The 20,610-nt window shown below is 44.7% G+C and overlaps 1 protein-coding gene and 1 non-coding gene across 2 annotated transcripts; both read left to right on the forward strand.

The window, feature by feature from the left end:
• Nucleotides 1–4,870: 4,870 nt before the first annotated feature.
• On the forward strand, nt 4,871–20,595 carry RGN (regucalcin). The gene is made up of 7 exons (XM_054471008.2): nt 4,871–5,356; nt 7,763–7,940; nt 11,049–11,231; nt 17,137–17,352; nt 18,963–19,094; nt 19,346–19,500; nt 20,180–20,595. The coding sequence occupies exons 2-7, from the start codon at nt 7,772–7,774 to the stop codon at nt 20,228–20,230; spliced, it is 906 nt and encodes a 301-aa protein (XP_054326983.1). The 5' UTR covers nt 4,871–5,356; nt 7,763–7,771; the 3' UTR covers nt 20,231–20,595.
• LOC129025474 (U6 spliceosomal RNA) lies at nt 14,103–14,209 on the forward strand. Its single transcript, XR_008497230.1, has one exon. It is a non-coding gene; the product is annotated as a U6 spliceosomal RNA (small nuclear RNA).
• Nucleotides 20,596–20,610: the final 15 nt, after the last annotated feature.

Raw genomic sequence — 20,610 nt, forward strand, 5'->3', positions numbered from 1 at the left:
TGAAGATCAGAAAATCATCGATTCATGTCCTACGGCCTTTACTTAATCTGACCTTGGACAAAAGGGGAGATTAAGAAAGAAAAGCAGTCCATGACATCCAAAATCCGCCATGGCACCCACAGCTAGGCCTTGGCATTCTCTCCTGCTGAACATGAACAATTTCAGAGATCACCAACATCAGACAAGGCCATTCTGGGACTGCAATGGATCAAGACAAAAACAAGATTAATCATAGACTGACCAAATGACAAAAATGGACTGGATCTGATGGCTCATGCCTGTAATCCCAGCATTTCAGGAGGCGGAGGTGGAAGAATCACTTGAGCCCAGGAGTTTGAGACCAGCCTGGACAACACAGGGAGACCTCATCTCTACAAAAAATTAAAAATTTAGGCCAGGCGTGGTGGCTCACACCTGTAATCCCAGCACTTTTGGAAGGCTGAGGTAGGAGGATTTCTTAAGGCCAGGAGCTCGAGACCAGCCTGAGCAAAACAAAGTGAGACCCCATCTCTATTAAAAAAAAAAAAAAAAAAATCACAGGCCGGGCACAGTGGCTCACGCCTGTAATCCCAGCACTTTGGGAGGCCAAGGTGGGCGGATCACGAGGTCAGGAGATCGAGACTATCCTGGCTAACACAATGAAACCCTGTCTCTACTAAAAATACAAAAAATTAGCCAGGTGTGGTGGCGCACGCCCGTAGTCCCAGCTACTTGGGAAGCTGAAGCAGGAGAATTGCTTGAGGCCAGGAGGCGGAGGTTGCAGTGAGTGGAGATCACGCCACTGCACTCCAGCCTGGGCAACACAGCGAGATTCTGTCTCAAAAAAAAAAAAAGAAAGAAAGAAAGAAAGAAAGAAAGAAAAGAAAAAAAAATCACAAAAATGACTCAACATCGCCCCATCCTGGCTCATCTGAGTGAGGGCTGCTTGTTCTTCAGCCCATTCTCCTTGTCTTCTAGATGAAAATTAAAATGCCTAATCATGGAGTCACCTCTACTCCCTGACAGCATTCAATCCTTGGACTCGCCCCAAAATCACATCACCTAATAGAAGGCCAAATTCTATAGTAGTTTCTTTTTTTAAAAAACTTTTTTTTTTTTTTGAGACAGAATCTTGCTCTGTCACCCTAGCTGGAGTGCAATGGCACGATCTCCGCTCACTGCAACCTCCACCCACCAGATTCAAGTGGCTCTCCTGCCCCAGCCCCCCAAGTAGCTTGGATTACAGGCGTGTGCCACCACACGCACTAATTTTTGTATTTTTTGTAAAGACAGCGTTCCCTATGTTGGTCAGGCTGGTCTTGAACTCCGGACCTCAAGTGATCCGCCCTCCTCTGCCTCCCAAAGTGCTGGAATTACAGGCATGAACCACTGTGCCTGGCCTATAGTAGGTTCTTTCTAACAGCCTGTTACTGAGATGTCCCAGGTTACCCCGTGGTGTGTGTTCTCCCTCCTCACTGTAAAGAGTCAATGAACCCAGATTTGTTTGACTGCAGGTGGTCTGCGAATAAAGAGCACTTATATTGTAATAAAAGATCCCTATGTACCCTCAGAGAGCTCCTGATAAAGAAGGAGAGACAGATAAACCAATGGATCTCAGTGTGATGAGTAATGTAATAAAACATAAAGAGGCGCTCCTGGAAGAGCAATAGGTCAGAGAGCGAGGAGGGTCAGCGAAGTCTTCCTGATGGAGGGGACATTCAAATGACTCTTAGATAGAAGTTAGTCCAGTGCAGAAGGGAGCATTGGATTAGTGGTCAGAGAAAAGTATTCTAGGCAGAGGGAATAGCAAGTTCAAAGTCAAGAAGCAGAGAACATGGCTAGAACATGACAGAGGTCAAGAAGGGACTCCCCACAAGTTCGAAGAGCCTTGTGCGCTCGGGGTCCATTGCAGCGTGCTATGACTACACTTTATTTTTTTATTTTATTTATTATTTTTTTTTGAGACAGTGTCTCACTCTCTCGCCCAGGCTGGAGTGCAGTGGCATGATCTTGGCTCACCGCAACCTCCGCCTCCCGGGTTCAAGCAATTCTCCTGCCTCAGCCTCCCAAATAGCTGGGATTACAGGCACGTGCCACCATGCCCAGCTAGTAGAAATGGGGTTTCACCATGTTGGCCAGGCTGGGACCTAATGTGATCCACCTGCCTACGCCTCCCAAAGTGCCGGGATTACAGGCATAAGCCACCATGCCCAGCCAATTTTAAAAGATTCATAACCACATATTATGATCAAAGTTAACAAATCAACATTCGTTTGCCTGCAGATGGTGAGGATACAGCATCACTTTTGTAGCATTGCCAAAAAGGCATAGCCTGAATTAACCATGAGGAAAAATCAAGGAATGCCAAATTAAGGGACATTCTACATTTTGAATTCCAAAAACGTCAATGATGTCGGGAAACAAAAATAAAAGGCTGAGGAGCTGTTCCAGGTGAAAAGGAAGTAAATGCAGCTAAATGTAATCCCTCGCCCTGGATTGGGTTTGCGCATGAAACATCTTTTTTCCTTTTAGTATAAAGGACATTAGTCGGACAATTGGTGAGACTCCAATAGATAATCCTGTATCAATGTTAATTTACCTGATTTTGACCATCGTGCTGTGTTTATGGAAGAGAATGCCCTTGCTTTCAGGAAACACACTGAACTACAGTATTTAAAGGTAAAGGAGCATCATGTCTGCAACTTGCTCCCAAACTGGTCAGAAAAAAATTATATATAGATGTATATGTAAATAAGAGAGAGAAGGGTAAAGCAAATGTGGTAAACTTAACATTTGGGGAATCTGGGTGAAGGGTAATCATGAATTTTTTCTATTATTCTTGCAGCTTTTCTGTAAGACTGGAATTTTTTCTAAATAAAGGTACCCCTCTCAGCAAAAAAAAAGAAAGAAAGAAAAAGAAAAAAAAGCATATAGTTTTTGTTGTTGTTGTTTTGTTTTTAGAGACAGGATCCCACATCCCACTGTGTCACCCAGGCTGAAGTGCAGTGTCGCTATCACGGCTCACTGCAAGCTTGATCTCCCAGGCTCAAGCGATGTTCCCATCTCGGCCTCCTCAGTAACTGGGATCACAGCCACGACGCCTGGCTATTTTTTTTTAATAGAGATGAGATCTTGCTGTGTTGCCCAAGCTGGTGTCAAACTCCTGGCCTCAAGTGGTCCTCCTGCCTCAGCCTCCCAAAGTGCTGGGATTACAGGGGTGAGCCACGGTGCCCAGCCTAAAAAGCATATAGTTGAACTACCTCTATGTGTCAGCACTGTGGCAGGACCCAGGGAGGTGAGGGTGAATAAGATACATCCCCTCCCCTGCAAGACTCACAGTCTAGCAGGTCATTTTGGCAGCAGATCCACAGGGATGAGATGAGGCCTCTGGGAAGATGAAAACAATCTGGACAAGAAATGGGGAAAGCCTGAATGAATTAAGGCAGTGCCAACATAGAAGGACATTAAAGGGACAATTCTATGACCTGGTGACTAACTGGACTTGAGTTAGGGATCAAGAGGAGGCTCCCGAGGTGTCAGGGCTTCTTGCACAGCCCATTGGCTGCACCACAGCCCATTTCCCAGGACAGAGGGCTCAGGAGGTTGGTGGGAAATGATGTGTTTGGTTTGGGACAGCTCAGTTGAGCTGCTGGCCTGTATCCTGGGAGCGACATCTGGGCTGAGATAAGGTTAGGGAGACATCAGCACTGAGGAAGTAGAGGAAGAGAGTTATTTTTGTTTGTTTTTGAGACAGAGTGTCACTCTGTCACCCAGGCTGGAGTGCAGTGGCATAAACACAGCTCACTGTAGCGTCAACCTCCTGGACTCAAGTGATCCTCTTGCCTCAGTCTCCTGAGTAGCCGGAACTACAGGCATGCGCCACCACACCCAGAAATATGTGTGTGTGTGTATATATATATATACACATATATATGTGTGTATATATGTATATATGTGTGTGTACATATATATATGTATATATATATATATATATATATATATATATACACATATTTGAGAAGTAGTTTCACTCTTGTTGCCCGGGCTGGAGTGCAATGGCACAATTTCAGCTCACTGCAACCTCCACCTCCCGGGTTCAAGCAATTCTCCTGTCTCAGCCTCCCGAGTAGCTGGGATTACAGGCATGTGCCACCACACCCAGCTAATTTTGTAATTTTAGTAGAGACGGGGTTTCACCATGTTGGTCAGGCTGGTCTCAAACTCCTGACCTTAGGTGATCTGCCTGCCTCAGCCTCCCAAAATGCTGGGATTACAGGCATAAGCCACTGCACTCGGCCAGTTTTTTGTTTTGTCTTGTTTTGTTTTTTGTTTTTTGTTTTTTTTTTAATTTTTAGTAGAGACGAAGTCTCACTTTGTTGCCAGGTTCATCTCAAACTCCTGGACTCAAGCGATCCACCCTCCTCGGCCTGCCAAAGTGCTGAGATTACAGGCCTGAGCCACTGTGCCAGCCCTGGCCATTTTTTTTTTTTTTAAATATGGGTTATTTAGAGAAAGCCTGGACCTTCAGATGGCAGGACCAGGAATACATTTAGGCTGAGAATGGGGTTGTGGAGCTGAGTGTTGTTGAGGAATGTGTTTTCCATATGATTTGAAAATGAAATCGAGCCTTTCCTCTTCCCCCACCAAAAACGTTTTTGCAAGATTTGGCCTTCAGCCACCAGGGTCTTCTCCACTAAGATGGAGAGGAGCTTTGTTCTTTCCTTTTTAACCTGTTTGGGTTTAACCGTCCCAGTCTCTCTCTGTTCGGCATTTAACAACTTTTCTTGGTTGAAGTAAGAGGTAAACTAGCTATTCGTCCAAACTCCAAAGCTCAGGTTCACTGGGCGCCTGTACCCACCATCCCCGCTCCTGCCAGGGGCGGCTTTGCAGGATTCTTCCAGCCGCGGGGGACGGGGACGGGGACGGGGCGGGGTCCCAGGCCCTGCCATCCACCTGCCAAGCCGCCGGGTCCCGGGAGGCGTTTCCCCTCCCCTCGGCCCGCTGCCTGACCTTCGAGCCGCCTGAGAAATCTCCAGCCTGGCGAGTGCCCGAGCCAGGCCGGCCTCCCCGCCCCCTCCCTGGAAAGGAAAGGCCCCGGCGACAACAGAGCCAGACCCGCTCGTCCCGATCTCCCAGAAGGCGACTGACAGCTGACTGCCAGAAGGAGACCTCGCCAGGAGATTGACTGCTCTGTGCCCACCCGGGGCCCCGGGCCCGTTCAGCCGGGCTGGCTGGTGCGCCCTCTGCAAAGCCTGCGCCAGGGAGGAGGCAGGCTCAACCTTCAGATTCCCAGGGCCTCTCTGTCGCTGTCGCCGTCGCCGTCGCCCGAGGTCTCAGCGGCTCTACCAGATTGTTGTGGAGGCTGTCACCCGCACAGGTACCCCGGGTGCAGCACGGGCACCTGAAGCCCCGTCCCCGCTCCCTGCTGCCCAGCCACCCCTTTGTGGCCACGGGCCGGGCCTAAATGGAACATTTGGCATCCCCGTCCCCTCCTCACCGGCTTCTACTAGGGAGCATGGGGTTAAAAGTCGCTATTGCAAAAGTCGTGCCTCTGATCTTGAGCCTTATCTAAGACTGATAGGATGAAGGCCTTTGGAGTCTGAACACTGCCCCCCACCCCCGCTTTTTTTTTTTTTTTTTTTTTCTTTCGGAGACTAGGTCTCAGTCTGTCGCCCAGGCTGGAGTGCCATGGCCCAATCTCGGCTCACTGCAACCTCCTCCTCCCAGGTTCAAGCGATTCTCCGGCCTCAGCCTTCCTAGTAGCTAGGACCACAGGCTCGAACCACTAAGCCCGGCTAATTTTTTGTATTTTTTGTAGAGACGGACTTTCACCATGTTGCCCAGGCTGGTCTCAAACTCCTGACCTCAATGTTCCTCCCACCTCAGCCTCCCAAAGTGCTGGAATTACAGGCACGATCCACCGGCACCAGCCTGAGCCCATTTTTAATAGCCAAAAAACATTTCAAACGCTGCTGCAGACGCAGGCAGTTTGTATTTGGGACCAGTTTGGGCTGTGGTTTTTTTGTTTTGTTTTGGTTTGGTTTGGTTTGGTTTTGGGGTTTTTTTGGGGTTTTTTTTGGTTTTTTTGGTTTTTTTTGTTTTTGAGATGGAGTCTTACTCTGTCTCTCAGGCTAGAATGCAGTGGCGCAATCTTGGCTCACTGCAACCTCTGCCTCCCGGGTTCAAATGATTCTCCTGCCTCAGCCTCGTGAGTAGCTGGGATTACAGGCACCCACCACCATGCCTGGCTAATTTTTTTGTATTTTTAGTAAAGATGGGGTTTCACCATGTTGGTCAGGCTGGTCTTGAACTCCTGACCTCATGATCCACCCAGCTCGGCCTCCCAAAGTGCTGAGATTACAGGCGTGAGCCACCATGCCTGGCCTGTGTTTCTTTTTTAAAATGTAGTTTATTGAAGGAAATATTAGATCAAACATTATTTTTCTTTTTTCCCCCTCTATTCATTTGCCCACCATGTGTAGGACCACTTACTTCAAAGCAGATAGCTACCCTGGGAGAAGGATGAAGATGCAGGCCATTTTTATTTATTTATTTAGAGACAGGTTCTCGCTCTGTTGCCCAGGCTAGAGTGCAGTGGCGTGATCACGGCTCACTGCAGCCTCCATCTCCCGAACTCAAATGATCCTCCCACCTCAGCCTCCCGAGTAGCTAGGACCACAGGCATGTGCCACTACACCCGTTAATTTTTTGTTGTTTTGTAGAGTCAGGGTCTCACTATGTTGCCCACCAGTCCCAGACTCCTGGGCCCAAGCAATCTTCCCGCCTCAGCCTCCTAAAGAGCTGGGATTACAGGCCTGAGCCCCTGTGCCTGACAGATGCAGGCAGTGTGGATCATTCCTGGAAACTGCCCACTCAGGGCAGAGGTACAGAAAGAAAAGATTGCTCTTGAAAGTTCCCTGTCTTTCCTCTCCCACATGGGATTCTTATCTGATTTTTTCTCCTTTTCAGATAATTTTTCTCTGTCTTCTCCCAGTTCACTGGTCATGGTCTCTGGCCTAAAGTCCCAGCATAGAATGTTCCTCTCCTGTGGAGTCCAACACTCTTTGCCAAACTGGCACGGTGTCTTCCTGGGAAGCAAGAAATCACTGAGGGGCTGTCAGTTCCTGCCAGGGTGGTTCGATGCTGTCCTTTTCTCCACTCCTTCCATGGTCTGCGTTGAAAAATGTGTGTTAGTTCGAATTCAGCGAGTTCTCATTGGGGTGAACATAGTTCTAAAAATGCAGTTCATAAAAATCAACCACACAGAGAAGAAAAATAAATAAATCAGTAAAGCAGCTCAGAAAAATGCAGGTGTGGAGGGCCCTGGCCTTTGCACCCTCATAGAGGGGCTCAACAGCATCAACAGAAGGTGGGGGAGTAGAAGTTGCCCTGCAGACACCCAGAGGGGCCACCAGTGAGCAAACTGCCGGCTCCCTGACCCGCCCTGGGGCCCAGGGTATTGACATAAAGGACAGCCTTGCACTATTTCAACAGCCAGTTCTCTGAGGATCACAAACACCAAGGAGTGGAGGTCAGAGTGTCACTTTTTTTGTTTTCTTTTTGAAAGATCATTCGAGAAACACGTCACTGGTAAGTTGGTTGAAGATGTTTCATGGTGCCTGTTATCAGCTCTTTTCTTTTGCCTACGCGTCTCTCCCTGTCACATTGCATATCCTGCTCTGATCTGGGGGAAGTGTATCCAGCCTTGCCAGTTCTTAGCCAGGTGTTTTACTGTATTTGTTCTGTGCGATGACCTTTCACTCACCTCTGTTACCTTCAATAGATCTCCCCCATGACCATGTCTTCCATTAAGATTGAGTGTGTTTTGCCGGAGAACTGCCAGTGTGGTGAGTCTCCAGTATGGGAGGAAGCGTCCAACTCTCTGCTCTTTGTAGACATTCCTGCAAAAAAGGTTTGCCGGTGGGATTCACTCACCAAGCAAGTACAGCGAGTGACCGTGGGTAAGGATGAAGGCTGGACTCAGATCAGCCTTTTCCCAGGGGAGGGGCGGTCACCACGGCACTCTTCTTGTTAAAGCACACTGAATACACTTGTCATGCTGTCTGTCCCCACTCCATATCCTCCCACTTTGACCCAGGGTTTAATTATGGATGGTCAATACTTTCCTCTTCCTCTTTGAATGAGGGGCAACATACCTAGTTTTTGTTTTTTGGGGGGTTTTTTTGGTGTGTTTTTGTTTATTTTTTGTTTTGTTTTTGCTGAGACAGGGTCTCACCATGTTGTCCTGGCTGGAGTGCCATGGTGTCATCACGGCTCACTGCAGCCTTGATCTCCTGGGGCTCAAGGGATCCTCCTGCCTCAGCCTCCCTAGTAGCTGTGACTACAGGTGCATGCCACTACGTCCAGCTAGTTTGTATTTTTTGTAGAGATGGTGTTTCACCATGTTGCCCAGGCTGGTCTCAAACTCCCGGGCTCAAGAGATCCACCCACTTCGACCTCCCAAATTGTTGGGATTACAGGCATGAGCCACCACACCCAGCCCATTCCCAGTTTTGTTTGGATGCTGGGGCACTCTAGTTCCTGTCTTTCCTTAATACCTTCAGATAACCATGGAAAGTTAAAGACCCAGTTATCTGCCTTGGGTCAGGCCAAGACATTAATTTTCAAACAAAACAAAAACAGGTGCCTCCCTTCTTTGAAAGTGAAAACTAGCTTTTGGATGTATAAAGCATCAACCAGGACCATCTTTGTTTACCGCACAAAATAGAATTCATGACGGAATTTCATGTGCATTTGAGTGTGATGCGTTTATGGCCCTGTGAATTCTAAAGAAGGGATTTATCACTTTCTATGGCCCAAGGGAATGGGCTTGATGTAATTACTGATAGAGAAAGAAGTTTCTTGTTTTCACTGAGCCCATGGGAAAAAATATCAGGAATTCCTATAATCTTGGGACATTCTTTCTCAACCCAGAACTGGGACCTCAACTTTTTTTTTTTTTTTTTTTTTTTTTTTGAGACAAGGTCTGGCTCTGCCACCTAGGCTGGAGTGCAATAATGCAAACATGGCTTGCTACAGCCTCAATCTCCCAGGCTCAAGCGATCCTCCCACCTTAGCCTCCTGAGTAGCTGGAACCACAGGCATGTGCCACCACACCTAGCTAATTTTTTTTTATTTTTTATTTTTTGTAGAAACAGGGTCTCCCTATATTGCCCAGGCTGCTCTTGAACTCCTGGGCTCAAGCAATCCTCCTGTCTTGGCCTCCCAAAGTGCTGAGATTACAGGTGTGAGCCACCACGCCCAGCCTTAAATTTCTTTATTTTTAAATGAAAGGGAACAATTTTTTAATTCACCCAGAAGTATGACTGTGGTAAAGTGACTGTGACCTCTGAGGGTAGAATGGGGATGGGGTCCCCTTGCCTTTTCTAGTCTCTTTTGCAGCAGACACACATGCCAACCTGTGATCTGAAAAGCCCACCCCCTCCCCCACCCGCCCCCAACCCATGGAAAAAGCTGTGGTGTCAGCAGTAGCTTAGAGAGCTACCAAGAGAAGTCTCAGGCTGCAAGTTGGGATCCCCGATGAGAGTATGTCCTACACATTCCCTGGGACCCTTGATGGCTCCAATCAAAGTGTGAGCAGGGCTTTGAGCTAAGGGTGGCTTCTGAAGCTCCCATTATCTTACACTGAAGGGGTGCTTAGGAAATGTTTTCAAAATCTAGTCTGATAAATTTATTTCCTGTGACCATTCACCACAGCAATCAATCTCTCCACTTAAAAAAAATAAACCAAATTTAAAAAAAAAAAAAAGCTTTCTTGGCCGGGTGCAGTAGCTCATGCCTGTAATCTCAACACTTTTGGGAGGCTGAGGTGGGTGGATCACTTGAGGCCAGGAGTTCAAGACCAGCCTGACCATCATGGTGAAACCCTGTCTCTACTAAAAATACAAAAATTAGCCAGGCGTGGTAGCACAGCCTGTAGTCCCAGCTACTAGGGAGGCTGAGGCAGGAGAATCCTTTGAACCTGGGAGGCGGAGGTTGCAGTGAGTCAAGATCACAACACTGCACTCCAGCCTGGGCAACAGAGCAAGACTCCATCTCAAAAAAAAAAAAAAAGTTTTCTTATACATGGAAAAATATTAAATGGAGAAAACCTAAAATTTAAAAACATAAAATATAGTAATATAATGAAGAGATGTGATTGTACTATCTCTGCATCTACATTTCTGTTTATTATTTTTTACCATGCTTACTTCCAAAAAAGGATCTGAGAAACAATTTGCAATTAAATACATATAAAATCGGGCCCCTTAGAAAAGACAAATCCTGGGCCGGGTGTGGTGGCTCACGCCTAATATCCCAACACTTTGTGAGGCCAAGGCAGGTGGATCACCTGAGGTCAGGAGTTTGAAATCAGCCTAGCCAGCATTGTGAAACCCCATCTCTACTAAAAATACAAATAAAAATTAGCCAGGCGTGGTGCATGCCTGTAATCCCAGCTACTCAGGAGGCTGAGGCAGGAGAATTGCTTGAACCCAGGAGGCAGAGGTTGCAGTGAGTTGAGATTGCACCATTGCACTCCAGCCTGGGCAACAAGAGCAAAACTCTGTCTCAAAAAAAAAAAAAAAAATGCAAATCCTGGATTGGAGAGGGAGAGAGATGTCACAAAACCTAGTTGCTGTAACTAAACTCGGTTTGTGTCTCTGAATTTTCTGGAGCATTTTCTGGCAAAATGGGGCATCACTTGCTCTGTGATGACTGTCCCGGTGCCCCTAGATTAGAAACTCCTCCTCTGAACTGGATGTGGCACCAGCCCCATATCACGGCCACTGTGCTTTCACTTCTCTGCTTTTCCCACTAGACAGGGAGCTTCCAGAGGAGTTGGGTTTTATTCACATTTCTATCTATTGCTGCCCAGATCAGCACACAGAATTCATACTCAACAAATGTACTAGGTTACATAGCCTTCCCTACTCAACAGAAGGACAAGAGCGCTCCCATTGTCACGAGAGCTGGGCTCCCACTCTAAGAGATGCCAGGTAGCACAGTGACCTCAGTGGCCTCAGCCACTAAACTGGTACTGTTTTTTAACTGTTGCTTTACCTCTACAGATGCCCCAGTCAGCTCTGTGGCTCTTCGCCAGTCGGGAGACTATGTTGCCACCATTGGAACAAAGTTCTGTGCTTTGAACTGGAAAGAACAATCAGCAGTTGTCTTGGCCACAGTGGATAACGACAAGAAAAACAATCGCTTCAATGATGGGAAGGTGGATCCTGCCGGGAGGTACTTTGCTGGTAAGATTTCTCTTAACACCTACTTATTACTGAGCCTTGGAGGAAATACTTTGACATACAAAGTTGTCACTACTGACCAAGGTGGTGGCTCCCGCCTGTAATCCAGCACTTTGGGAGCCAAGGCGAGTAGGTCGCATGAGCCCAGGAGTTCGAGCCTGGGCAACATGCTGAAACCCCGTCTCTACCAAAAATACAAAAAATTAGCTGGGTGTGGTGGCATGCATCTGTGGTCCCAGCTACTCAGGAGGCTGAGTTGGAAGGATCATCTGAGCCCAGGAGGTGGAGGCTGCAGTGAGCCAAGATCATGCCACTGCACTCTAACCTGGGTGACAGAGTGAGACCCGGTCTCGAAAAAAGAAAGTAAGTAAGTTAGTTAGTTAGTTCTCACTACCTCAAAAGTGTTATTTATAATGAATCTTGGGTTCTTCTTTATTATTGCCTGAGTAAGTTGTAGCACAAAAAAAAAAATCTTATGATAAAATCTTCATTTGCATTTCCATCTCTAGCAGAGACTAAAATCTGTATGGTATTTTGGTGGTTTAAATGAGTTTTAAATACAGGGGTTTTGTTGTTGATGTTTAAATCAGAAATATTTTCAAATTTACAGAAAAAAATAAGAATAGTACAGGCCAGGCGTGGTGGCTCACGCCTGTAATCCCAGCACTTTGGGAAGGTCGAGGCGGGCAGATCACGAGGTCAGGAGATTGAGACCATCCTGGCTAACACGGTGAAACCCCGTCTCTACTAAAAATACAAAAAATTAGCCGGGCTTGGTGGCGGGCGCTTGTAGTCCCAGCTACTCGGGAGGCTGAGGCAGGAGAATGGCGTGAACCTGGGAGGTGGAGCTTGCAGTGAGCTGAGGTTGCACCACTGCACTCCAGCCTGGGCAATAGAGCAAGACTCTATCTCAAAAAAAAAAAAAAAAAAAAAAGAATAGTACAAACAACACTTGTATACCTTTTACCCAGATTCACCTATTGCTAACATTTTGTTCCATTTGCTTTATCTTTGCTGTCTGTATATATCTAAATATATTTATCTCCAGAGTCCTTTATTTAAAAAAAAAATAGAGATGAGATCTCACTATGTTGCCCAGGCTGGTCTCAAACTCCTGAGCTCAAGTGATCCTCACACCTCTTCTTCCCAAGTGCTGGGATTACAGGTGTGAGCCACTGCGCCCGGCCTATCTCCAGAATCATGTGAGAGTAGGTTGTATGTATATCCTATGTGCCTTTACCCCTAAAATGCTGCAGTGTGAATTTCCCAAGAAAGACGACATATTCTTACATGACCACAGTTAGAGTGATCAACTTAAAGAAGTTTAGCATTGACACAGTCATTTTATCTGATATACTATCTAAATCCCAGTTTTGTCAATTGTGCAAAAAGTGTTCTTTCTCGCATTTTTCCCTCCAGCACAGGATGCAGTCTAGGCTCATGGATTGCATTTCCTTTCCATATCTCTTTGATCTTTTTTAAAACTGGAACATTTTCATAGCTTTTTGTTTGTTTGTTTTTTATAACATTGCCATTTTTGAAGAATACAGCCAGCCCTACCCAACTCCCCCCTTTTTAAATAGGGCATTCCTTATTTAGTATTTGTCTAGTTTTTGCTTGTGATTAAGTTGATGTTATACATTCCTGACTGGAATACCGCATAGATAATGTTCTGTTCTCAGGGTAACCCATCTGGAGGTACACGATGTCCGTGTGTCCCCTCGTTAGTGATTTTGATCACCAGGTTAAGGCCCTGTCAGATTTCTGTACTGTGTAACTATTTTTAATTGCAATTTATAAACAATTTGTGGGGGTTGTTAGTTATCTATTGCTGGGTAACAAATTACCCTGAAATTTAGAGGCTTAAAATAAGAAATATTTATTATCTCAGATGGTTTCTGAAGGTCAAGAATCTGGGTGCAGCTTAGCTGGATGGATCCAGTTCAGGCTATCTCGTAAGACTGTAGTCAAGCTTTCCGCAGGGGCTGCAGCCTCTGAAAAGGCTGGATTCTCTGAAGAGGTCTGAAAGATCCACTTTCAAGCTCATTCACATAGGGGTTGGCAGGAGGCTTCAGTTCCTTAGCTGGTGGGTCTCTCCACAGGGCTGCTCAGGACATGGCTGCCCCTAGAACCAGTGATAACAGGAGAGAGAGAGAGAGAGAGAGAGAGAGAACGCATGCACCCAAGATCCAAGATGCAAGCTACAGTCTTTAACCAATCGGAAGTGACATACCATCACTTCTGCCATATGCTTTTGGTCACACAGACAATGACAGAGGGAACTATCCAAGGGTGAGAATGCTGAAAGGTGGAAATCATTAGGGGCTATCTTGGAGGCTGGCTACAACATGGGGAGATACTCTAAGTCCACACAAATATCCTGGTCCTCATCAAAATTTCTTCCTTAAGTTTTACATTCATTCTTTCTTGAACCAAAGTTTACTATGATAGTTGCAGAATGACTTATATGGAGGTTTAAAAGAATTTTATCTACAGTTTTAAATTAGATACTGCATTTCACATATATTCCTCATCATAATAACCTTCTGAGTTAGCCAAAGTTGATTCTCCATCTCTACTATTCCCACCTTCCCACACTGCCGCCTCACATTGTTGGCCCTGCTGTCCTGGCCCTGTGCACATCCAACATGGAAGGCAGGAGAGGTCAGAGCAGCTGACTGTAGACTGCTTCCCATCTTCCTGGGCTTTATACAACTACAGATATGGTCTGGGAGAGGTTGAAGGATTAAAGATGAGAATCTGTTGGAAGCCCTTCTGCAGTAATTTCTGCAGGATAAAGATATATGATTGGATATTTCACCTCCTGGTGAAATTGAATTTCTCTCCTTCTTTTGAGTAGAAGTTGACAGTTCTGTGCTCGCTTCAGCAGCACATCTACCAAAATTGGAACGATACAGAGAAGAATAGCATGGCCCCTGCACAAGGATGACACGCAAATGCATGAAGAGCTCCATATTTTTTTTAAAAAGTTTACAGTTCAGAGGCACTCTGTGAGACAAAAATAAAGATGGCCTCCAAGGCCTGCATTCTTAGCATGGAGTCTCTGGGCCATCAGGAGACCTCTTAAAATTGTAGGTGTCATTGTAGGTGTAACTATTAGGTATTACTATAGTATTCTATAGTACTAATACCAATACTATAATATTATACTTATAATAATATATAGTTTTACTTTACGTATTATAATATATAATTTTAAATTATATATTATAATATAGTATTATAATTATATAAGTATATATAATATAATCATATTATAATATATTAACATAATTATTATATTAATTAATATTAAATTAATATAATATATTAATATAATATAATATATACCTGTTAGGTATATACTAGTGCTATGCATCTGCCAGAAGCACTTGAGACTCTTTCTCAAGAGAGGTCATAGCTCTTGGCAGATGCTCAGAGGTGCCCCAGGCCCAGAAAAAGGTGGGGTTATCTTATAGTCTAGATGGATTCTCAAGGTGATCGCACCCTGAATATATCACCACACCCAAGATCTGATCTGTCTATGCTTGTTACTAGATAATGAAGCCAGGGCTCTAGATTATTCTATCCACCAAGGAAGAGGCTTTCCAAGCAGCAGGAGATTCACATGCATGTTCCAGGCCTCTTTTTCTGTGAGGCAGATAAATGTGCAGGGAGAGTCATGAAACAAACCCAACTGCCCTGGAGCAGGAAACTGCCAAGGGAACATCCTTCTCCCCAGGGAGGGAGGATCAACTGTGTCTTGCTTGCTATTCAGGCTTCCCATCTACATTGTCTCTTTGGCATCTGTGCCATCTCATTTTCGGCATCTGTTGATTCTCTTTTCCTATGTGAGTTGAGATTTCCATGTTTCTTTGTGTTGCCAAGTAATCTGGGGTTGTGTTCTAGACATTTTGAATATTATGAGACCTGAGTCTTGTTGAAATCCTTTGGCCGGGTGCGGTGGCTCAAGCCTATAATCTCAGCACTTTGGGAGGCCGAGGCAAGTAGATCACTTGAGCTCGGGAGTTTGAGACCAGCCTGGGCAACACAGTGAAACCCCGTGTCTACAAAAAATATAAAACAAATGAGCCAGGCATGGTGGCTTACTCCCATAGTCCCAGCTGCTCAGAGGCAGAGGTGGGAGGAATGCTTGAGTCCGGGAGGTCGAGGCTGCAGTGAGCTGTAATCACGCCACTGCACTCCAGCCTGGGCAACAGAGCAAGACTCTGCCAAAAAAAAAAAATAAGAAGAAGAAGAAGAAGGAGATGGAGAAGGAGAAGGAGGAGGCTTGGCATGGCAGCTCATGCCTGTGACCCCAGCACTTTGGATGCCAAGGCAGGTGGATTGCTTGAGCTGCTTGAGCTACTCGGGAGGCTGAGGTAGGAGAATCACCTGAGCCTGGGGGAGGTCGAGGCTGCATGAGTCGAGACTGCATTACTGCACTCCAGCCTGGGCAACCAGAGCAAGTCTAGGAGTTTGAGACCAGCCTGGGCAACATGGCAAAACCCCATCTCTACTCAAAATACAAAACAACAACAACAACAACAAAAACCTAGCCTGGCGTGGTGGTATGTGCCTGTAGCCTGAACTACTCAGGAGGCTGAGGTAGGAGAATCGCCTGAGCCTGGGAGGTCGAGGCTGCAGTGAGCCATGATTGTGCCACAACACTCCAGCCTGGATGACATAGTGAGACCCTATCTCAAAAAAAAAAAAGAAGAAGAAGAAGAAGAAATCCTTTGAAGAATGTTGTTATAGTTGTCTCAGTTGTCTTAGCAGGCAATGTATATGTGTAGGTTCAGGCCACAAGTTCCAACCTGTTTTTTATTAGATGTTATTAGGATCTGTCCCACACGTGTGCCACTCAGTGGTCAGTCTGGGACCCAGAAGGAGTTCTATCAACTCCACTCTCAATGTCTTCAGTAGGCTAATTCGAATCCAATTCATGCATGTAAAAGTCCAAGTTGGAGGTGAGCCTAGGAGATCGTAAACAGCTTAACGGGGTTGCGTTCCTGAGCAACTAACTGCCCTTTCACTATCTCTCAGTCATTTCCAGTTTCCTGGAGCTCTCCTTTTCATTCCTCCAGCCAGAAACCACCCATTTCTATGACTGTGCTGCCTCTGGGGCCAAGCAGCAAGAAGGACAGAGAAAGAGAATATAAAAGCAACAGTATTCGCTGTCACCCTTTTGGGGCTGCAGCTTCACCCAATGGAGACGAATGTCTCCTTCCCTTGGAGTTTGCATTCCTACAGTTTCCTGCTGCTGACCATTCTCTCTGCTGTTGCTACCCCTGCTGCAGAATTGTCTGGGGACTGGTGCGTGAGAGAATGGAGAAAAAGGAGTGGAAAATAACCTAGGGATTTTCTCCACTCTCTCTGAGCTTCAGGAGTTTCTTTTTCTGCTCCTCGAGCCAGATCTAGGGGGTTCCTCTTGGATCTCTGTCTGCATCACAGTGCACATTTCCAGATTTCAGGATGCGTTGAGTTCAGGCTGGCAGATACCAGAGAAGAAAATGAAGAGCTCACCATCAGTTACATGGTACTTCCAAGTCTGCTGTTCTTCCCTGAGCTACCTGCTAATATTGGGTTTTCAGAGTTCTAAGATGGCTGTGCCATGTATTTTATCCAGGTTTTATAGCTGTGCTCAGTGGGAGAAAATGAGGTTCGTGCATGTTTACTCCTTCTTATCTTGAACCAGAACCTCTAGGCACAGTTTTAATTTGCATTATATGCAAGGTAATTGTCATTATATATATATGTATACATATATATATATATGGCCCAGATTGGAATTGTATAGTGATTTACTTTGATTTAATCACTGGAAGGATCCCTGGTGAGAAAGGATGGTGTCGTGCATGGGGTGAGATGCTATGGGGCAGAGCTCAGTGCTCTTTGGTTTTTGTAGGCACCATGGCTGAAGAAACAGCTCCGGCAGTTCTTGAGCGGCATCAGGGGGCCCTGTACTCCCTCTTTCCTGACCACCACGTGAAAAAGTACTTTGACCAGGTGGACATCTCCAATGGTTTGGATTGGTCGCTAGACCACAAAATCTTCTATTACATTGACAGCCTGTCCTACTCCGTGGATGCCTTTGACTATGACCTGCAGACAGGACAGATCTGTATGTATTTTTCATTATTTGTCTCAGTGCTGCCACTATTGTTTTCATATGTTTGTGACTAGTAAGGCGCCTCTCCCTTGCCTCTTGTGAAGAAGTCTTTACTTAAATGGAGAGCTTTCTGATGCTACTACTCCAATATAGTAACGATAGCACAGACTTGACTGTCTGCCAGTCAAATCATGGTCCTCAACATATTTAAATACGACAAGAGTTTGGCATAATATGGAGAGATCTGGGGAAGCTAATAAAAAATAATTAATACAAATATGGATAGATTCTCAATCCTTTTCCTTGCCATCATCACCAGAAAGAGGTTCACTGCAAAACAGATCCTATTCTACCAGGAGGTGCCTAAAGGCAGATAATACTTAATGGAATATTGGCGCAAAAGAGCAGAAAACTTGAGGTTTTTGATTGCTATTTCTTGTTTGTACTTTAGTTAACCATAGGCAAGTACTCAGAAGCTAATTACCAACCTTTCAAAATGGAAAAGCAAAAAAAAAAGTAATTGCACGTTGTCCAACTCCATCAATACGCTTGAAAGGAGCCATAGTTGGAAACTGGGAGGGAAGGAATTATTTAGAATCTAGAAGGGAGTCCTTGAAACTGTTTCATGAAAGGTGCCAAACCTTTTATGAAACAAAAGAGCAACACTAATAATAAAAATGACTTGGAAAAAATATCCCCAGAACTCTGCATGCAGATTTAATCAGAGGCAAACTATTCTGGTGCAGATGTTTTGCTTTGAAATATGTAGTGCTCGGGAGGCTGAAGCAGGAGAATCGCTTGAACCCGGGAGGCAGGGGTTGCAGTGAGCCGAGATCGCGCCACTGTACTCCTGCCTGGCGACAGAGCAAGACTCCGTCAAAAAGAAAAAAAAGAAAGAAAAGAAGAAAAGAAAGAAAGAAAAAAGAAAGATGTAGTGCTCTTTTTTATGACTGTTTTTACGCATTGTCATTGTACATGGTTTTAACATTTTTCCATTATCCCTCAATCTGATGACTGTGGTGACCTGGACTTTGTAGTATAAAGTTCTCGATTTTGATATTTGTTTTTTGTATACCACGGTTGCCCCCCTTTAAGGGCACCTAGTTTGTTTCTGAGTGCCCCTCCTGCGAGAAACAGGCTCTTCTAACATTTAGTCTTGAATTTGGAGCACTCAGTCAGGCAGAAAAAGAACTCATATATCTTGCTAGTTTTTGTGCATGAACTGTTCACGTGGTACCATTAAGTTGCCTTGCAGATCTCAAGAGTTTTGTAACTGAAACAGCAAAGGTCTAACCACAAGCTGACATGTACTTGACATACATATGCAGGGCCCCAGTTCAGGTCAGCTTCAAAAAGAAGTATTATTGGTATTTTAGTAAGAATTCTGCTTTCTTTTTTCTCTCTCCCTCTGAATGCTTAAACAGATATGCCTGTACCCAAACAAAAGACAATGAAGCCATCCCAATCATGTGGTAAAAATCCTTTGTTCACATGCCAGTCACTGGATAAGCTGAAGTGATCAGTATTTATAACCAGCTTGAGAGCTCTCTGTTTGATTCTCAGTATTTAGTGGCCTGTTGTTTTGTTGTGGTTCTGTTTTTGTTTTTGCCTTTTAACCACAGCCAACCGCAGAAGTGTTTACAAGCTAGAAAAGGAAGAACAAATCCCAGATGGAATGTGTATTGATGCTGAGGGGAAGCTCTGGGTGGCCTGTTACAATGGAGGAAGAGTGATTCGTTTAGATCCTGTGACAGGTAGGCCCGCAGCAAAATGAAAAATCCTTGTCGTGGCTAGGCAGAGATATAGCCCAAAAGTTACAGTCAGAATTTCTTTTCCTGTAGAGGTGCGTCTTTTTGCTCAAAATAAATTGTCAGGGAAAGTAGATTAAATATTAAATGCACAGATGAATCCTGACCTCCACAGTCTTCTTAGATCTTCCCTAGAAACAATACACAGGTTGGAAATTGCTACAACTAAACTTCAAATAAAATATTTGGTGGTCTAGGGAAAAGACTTCATACTGTGAAGTTGCCTGTTGATAAAACAACTTCATGCTGCTTTGGAGGGAAGAATTACTCTGAAATGTATGTGACCTGTGCCCGGGATGGGATGGACCCCGAGGGTCTTTTGAGGCAACCTGAAGCTGGTGGAATTTTCAAGGTGATATGGCTATTTCTTTTATTTTGGGGGTGGGTGGGGGGATCCCCTGTAAGTAACTGAGTGATTGGTACTTTTGCATACTTCTAAAGCATAATCCTATTTAGCATGTTAAGCTCATCATACTAGACTGAAAAACATTTTATTTCAATTTTCTAGAGAGTAAGTTATCTGAAGTCCAAGATGATGTGTTTAGCCTACTTTGTATATTACTTTAAGTTTTTTACTTCCTGTTTATTGAAATTCTTCAGATCAGTAGAATGAACTTGGAAAACCAGTATTTACAACATGCCTAGAAGATCAGTTGATTGTTTTGATGTCTTAAGGATTTTTCAGATTTTAAACATCTTTTGGCAGCAGAATAAACACTGATAAAAATCGTAGAGCTTTTGAGCTGAAAAGAAATACATAATGTAGAAACCCCTTTCTTAGCAGGCAGCAGATGATAGGAGTAATCCAGTTTTAAATCTAAGTTAGTCGTAAATGATTGCTAGTTGAATTATAAACTATATGAATAATTGGGTTGGACCATAAATATCCAGTCAGGTAATTCCTTTTTATGATAGGAAATAAAACAAAGATAATAGGTGGCTAAGTATATTACTACAAATCATAAAAATGCTTTTGAAGAACACTTGTGAATTACCTTTCACCTGAGATTCCTTCTTTGCTTTTTCAACAGATAACTGGTCTGGGGGTCAAAGGAATTGCTCCCTACTCCTATGCAGGATGAGGACAGGTCTTCTTTCCTGCCAGAGGGAGCTCTGAAGACAACTAGAGAATTCTGGGCCGGAAATTTCAATCTAGTTAGAAAGAAAAATGAGGCAATGATATTATTAACAGCGTTAAGTTTTAATTTACAACTTTTAAAAGGCAGAGCATTTTTAACAAGGGGTGACAGATGGTTTTGATAACACACTTATAAGGCTTTCTGTAAAAGGTACTATAGAAGGGCGAAGAATCGTTTAACTGTCAATCAGCCTCTTGATTCTTTGTAAATTGCCAGGGTGGGTGGGTACATATCTCTTCTTGATTTTGCATTTCATACTTAACTATATTAAAGCTTCAAGGAACAATAAATAGTAACCTGGTAATGACCTATTATGTTCCTTT

Source organism: Pongo pygmaeus, chromosome X (assembly GCF_028885625.2).
Source record: "Pongo pygmaeus isolate AG05252 chromosome X, NHGRI_mPonPyg2-v2.0_pri, whole genome shotgun sequence".
NCBI lineage: Eukaryota > Metazoa > Chordata > Mammalia > Primates > Hominidae > Pongo > Pongo pygmaeus.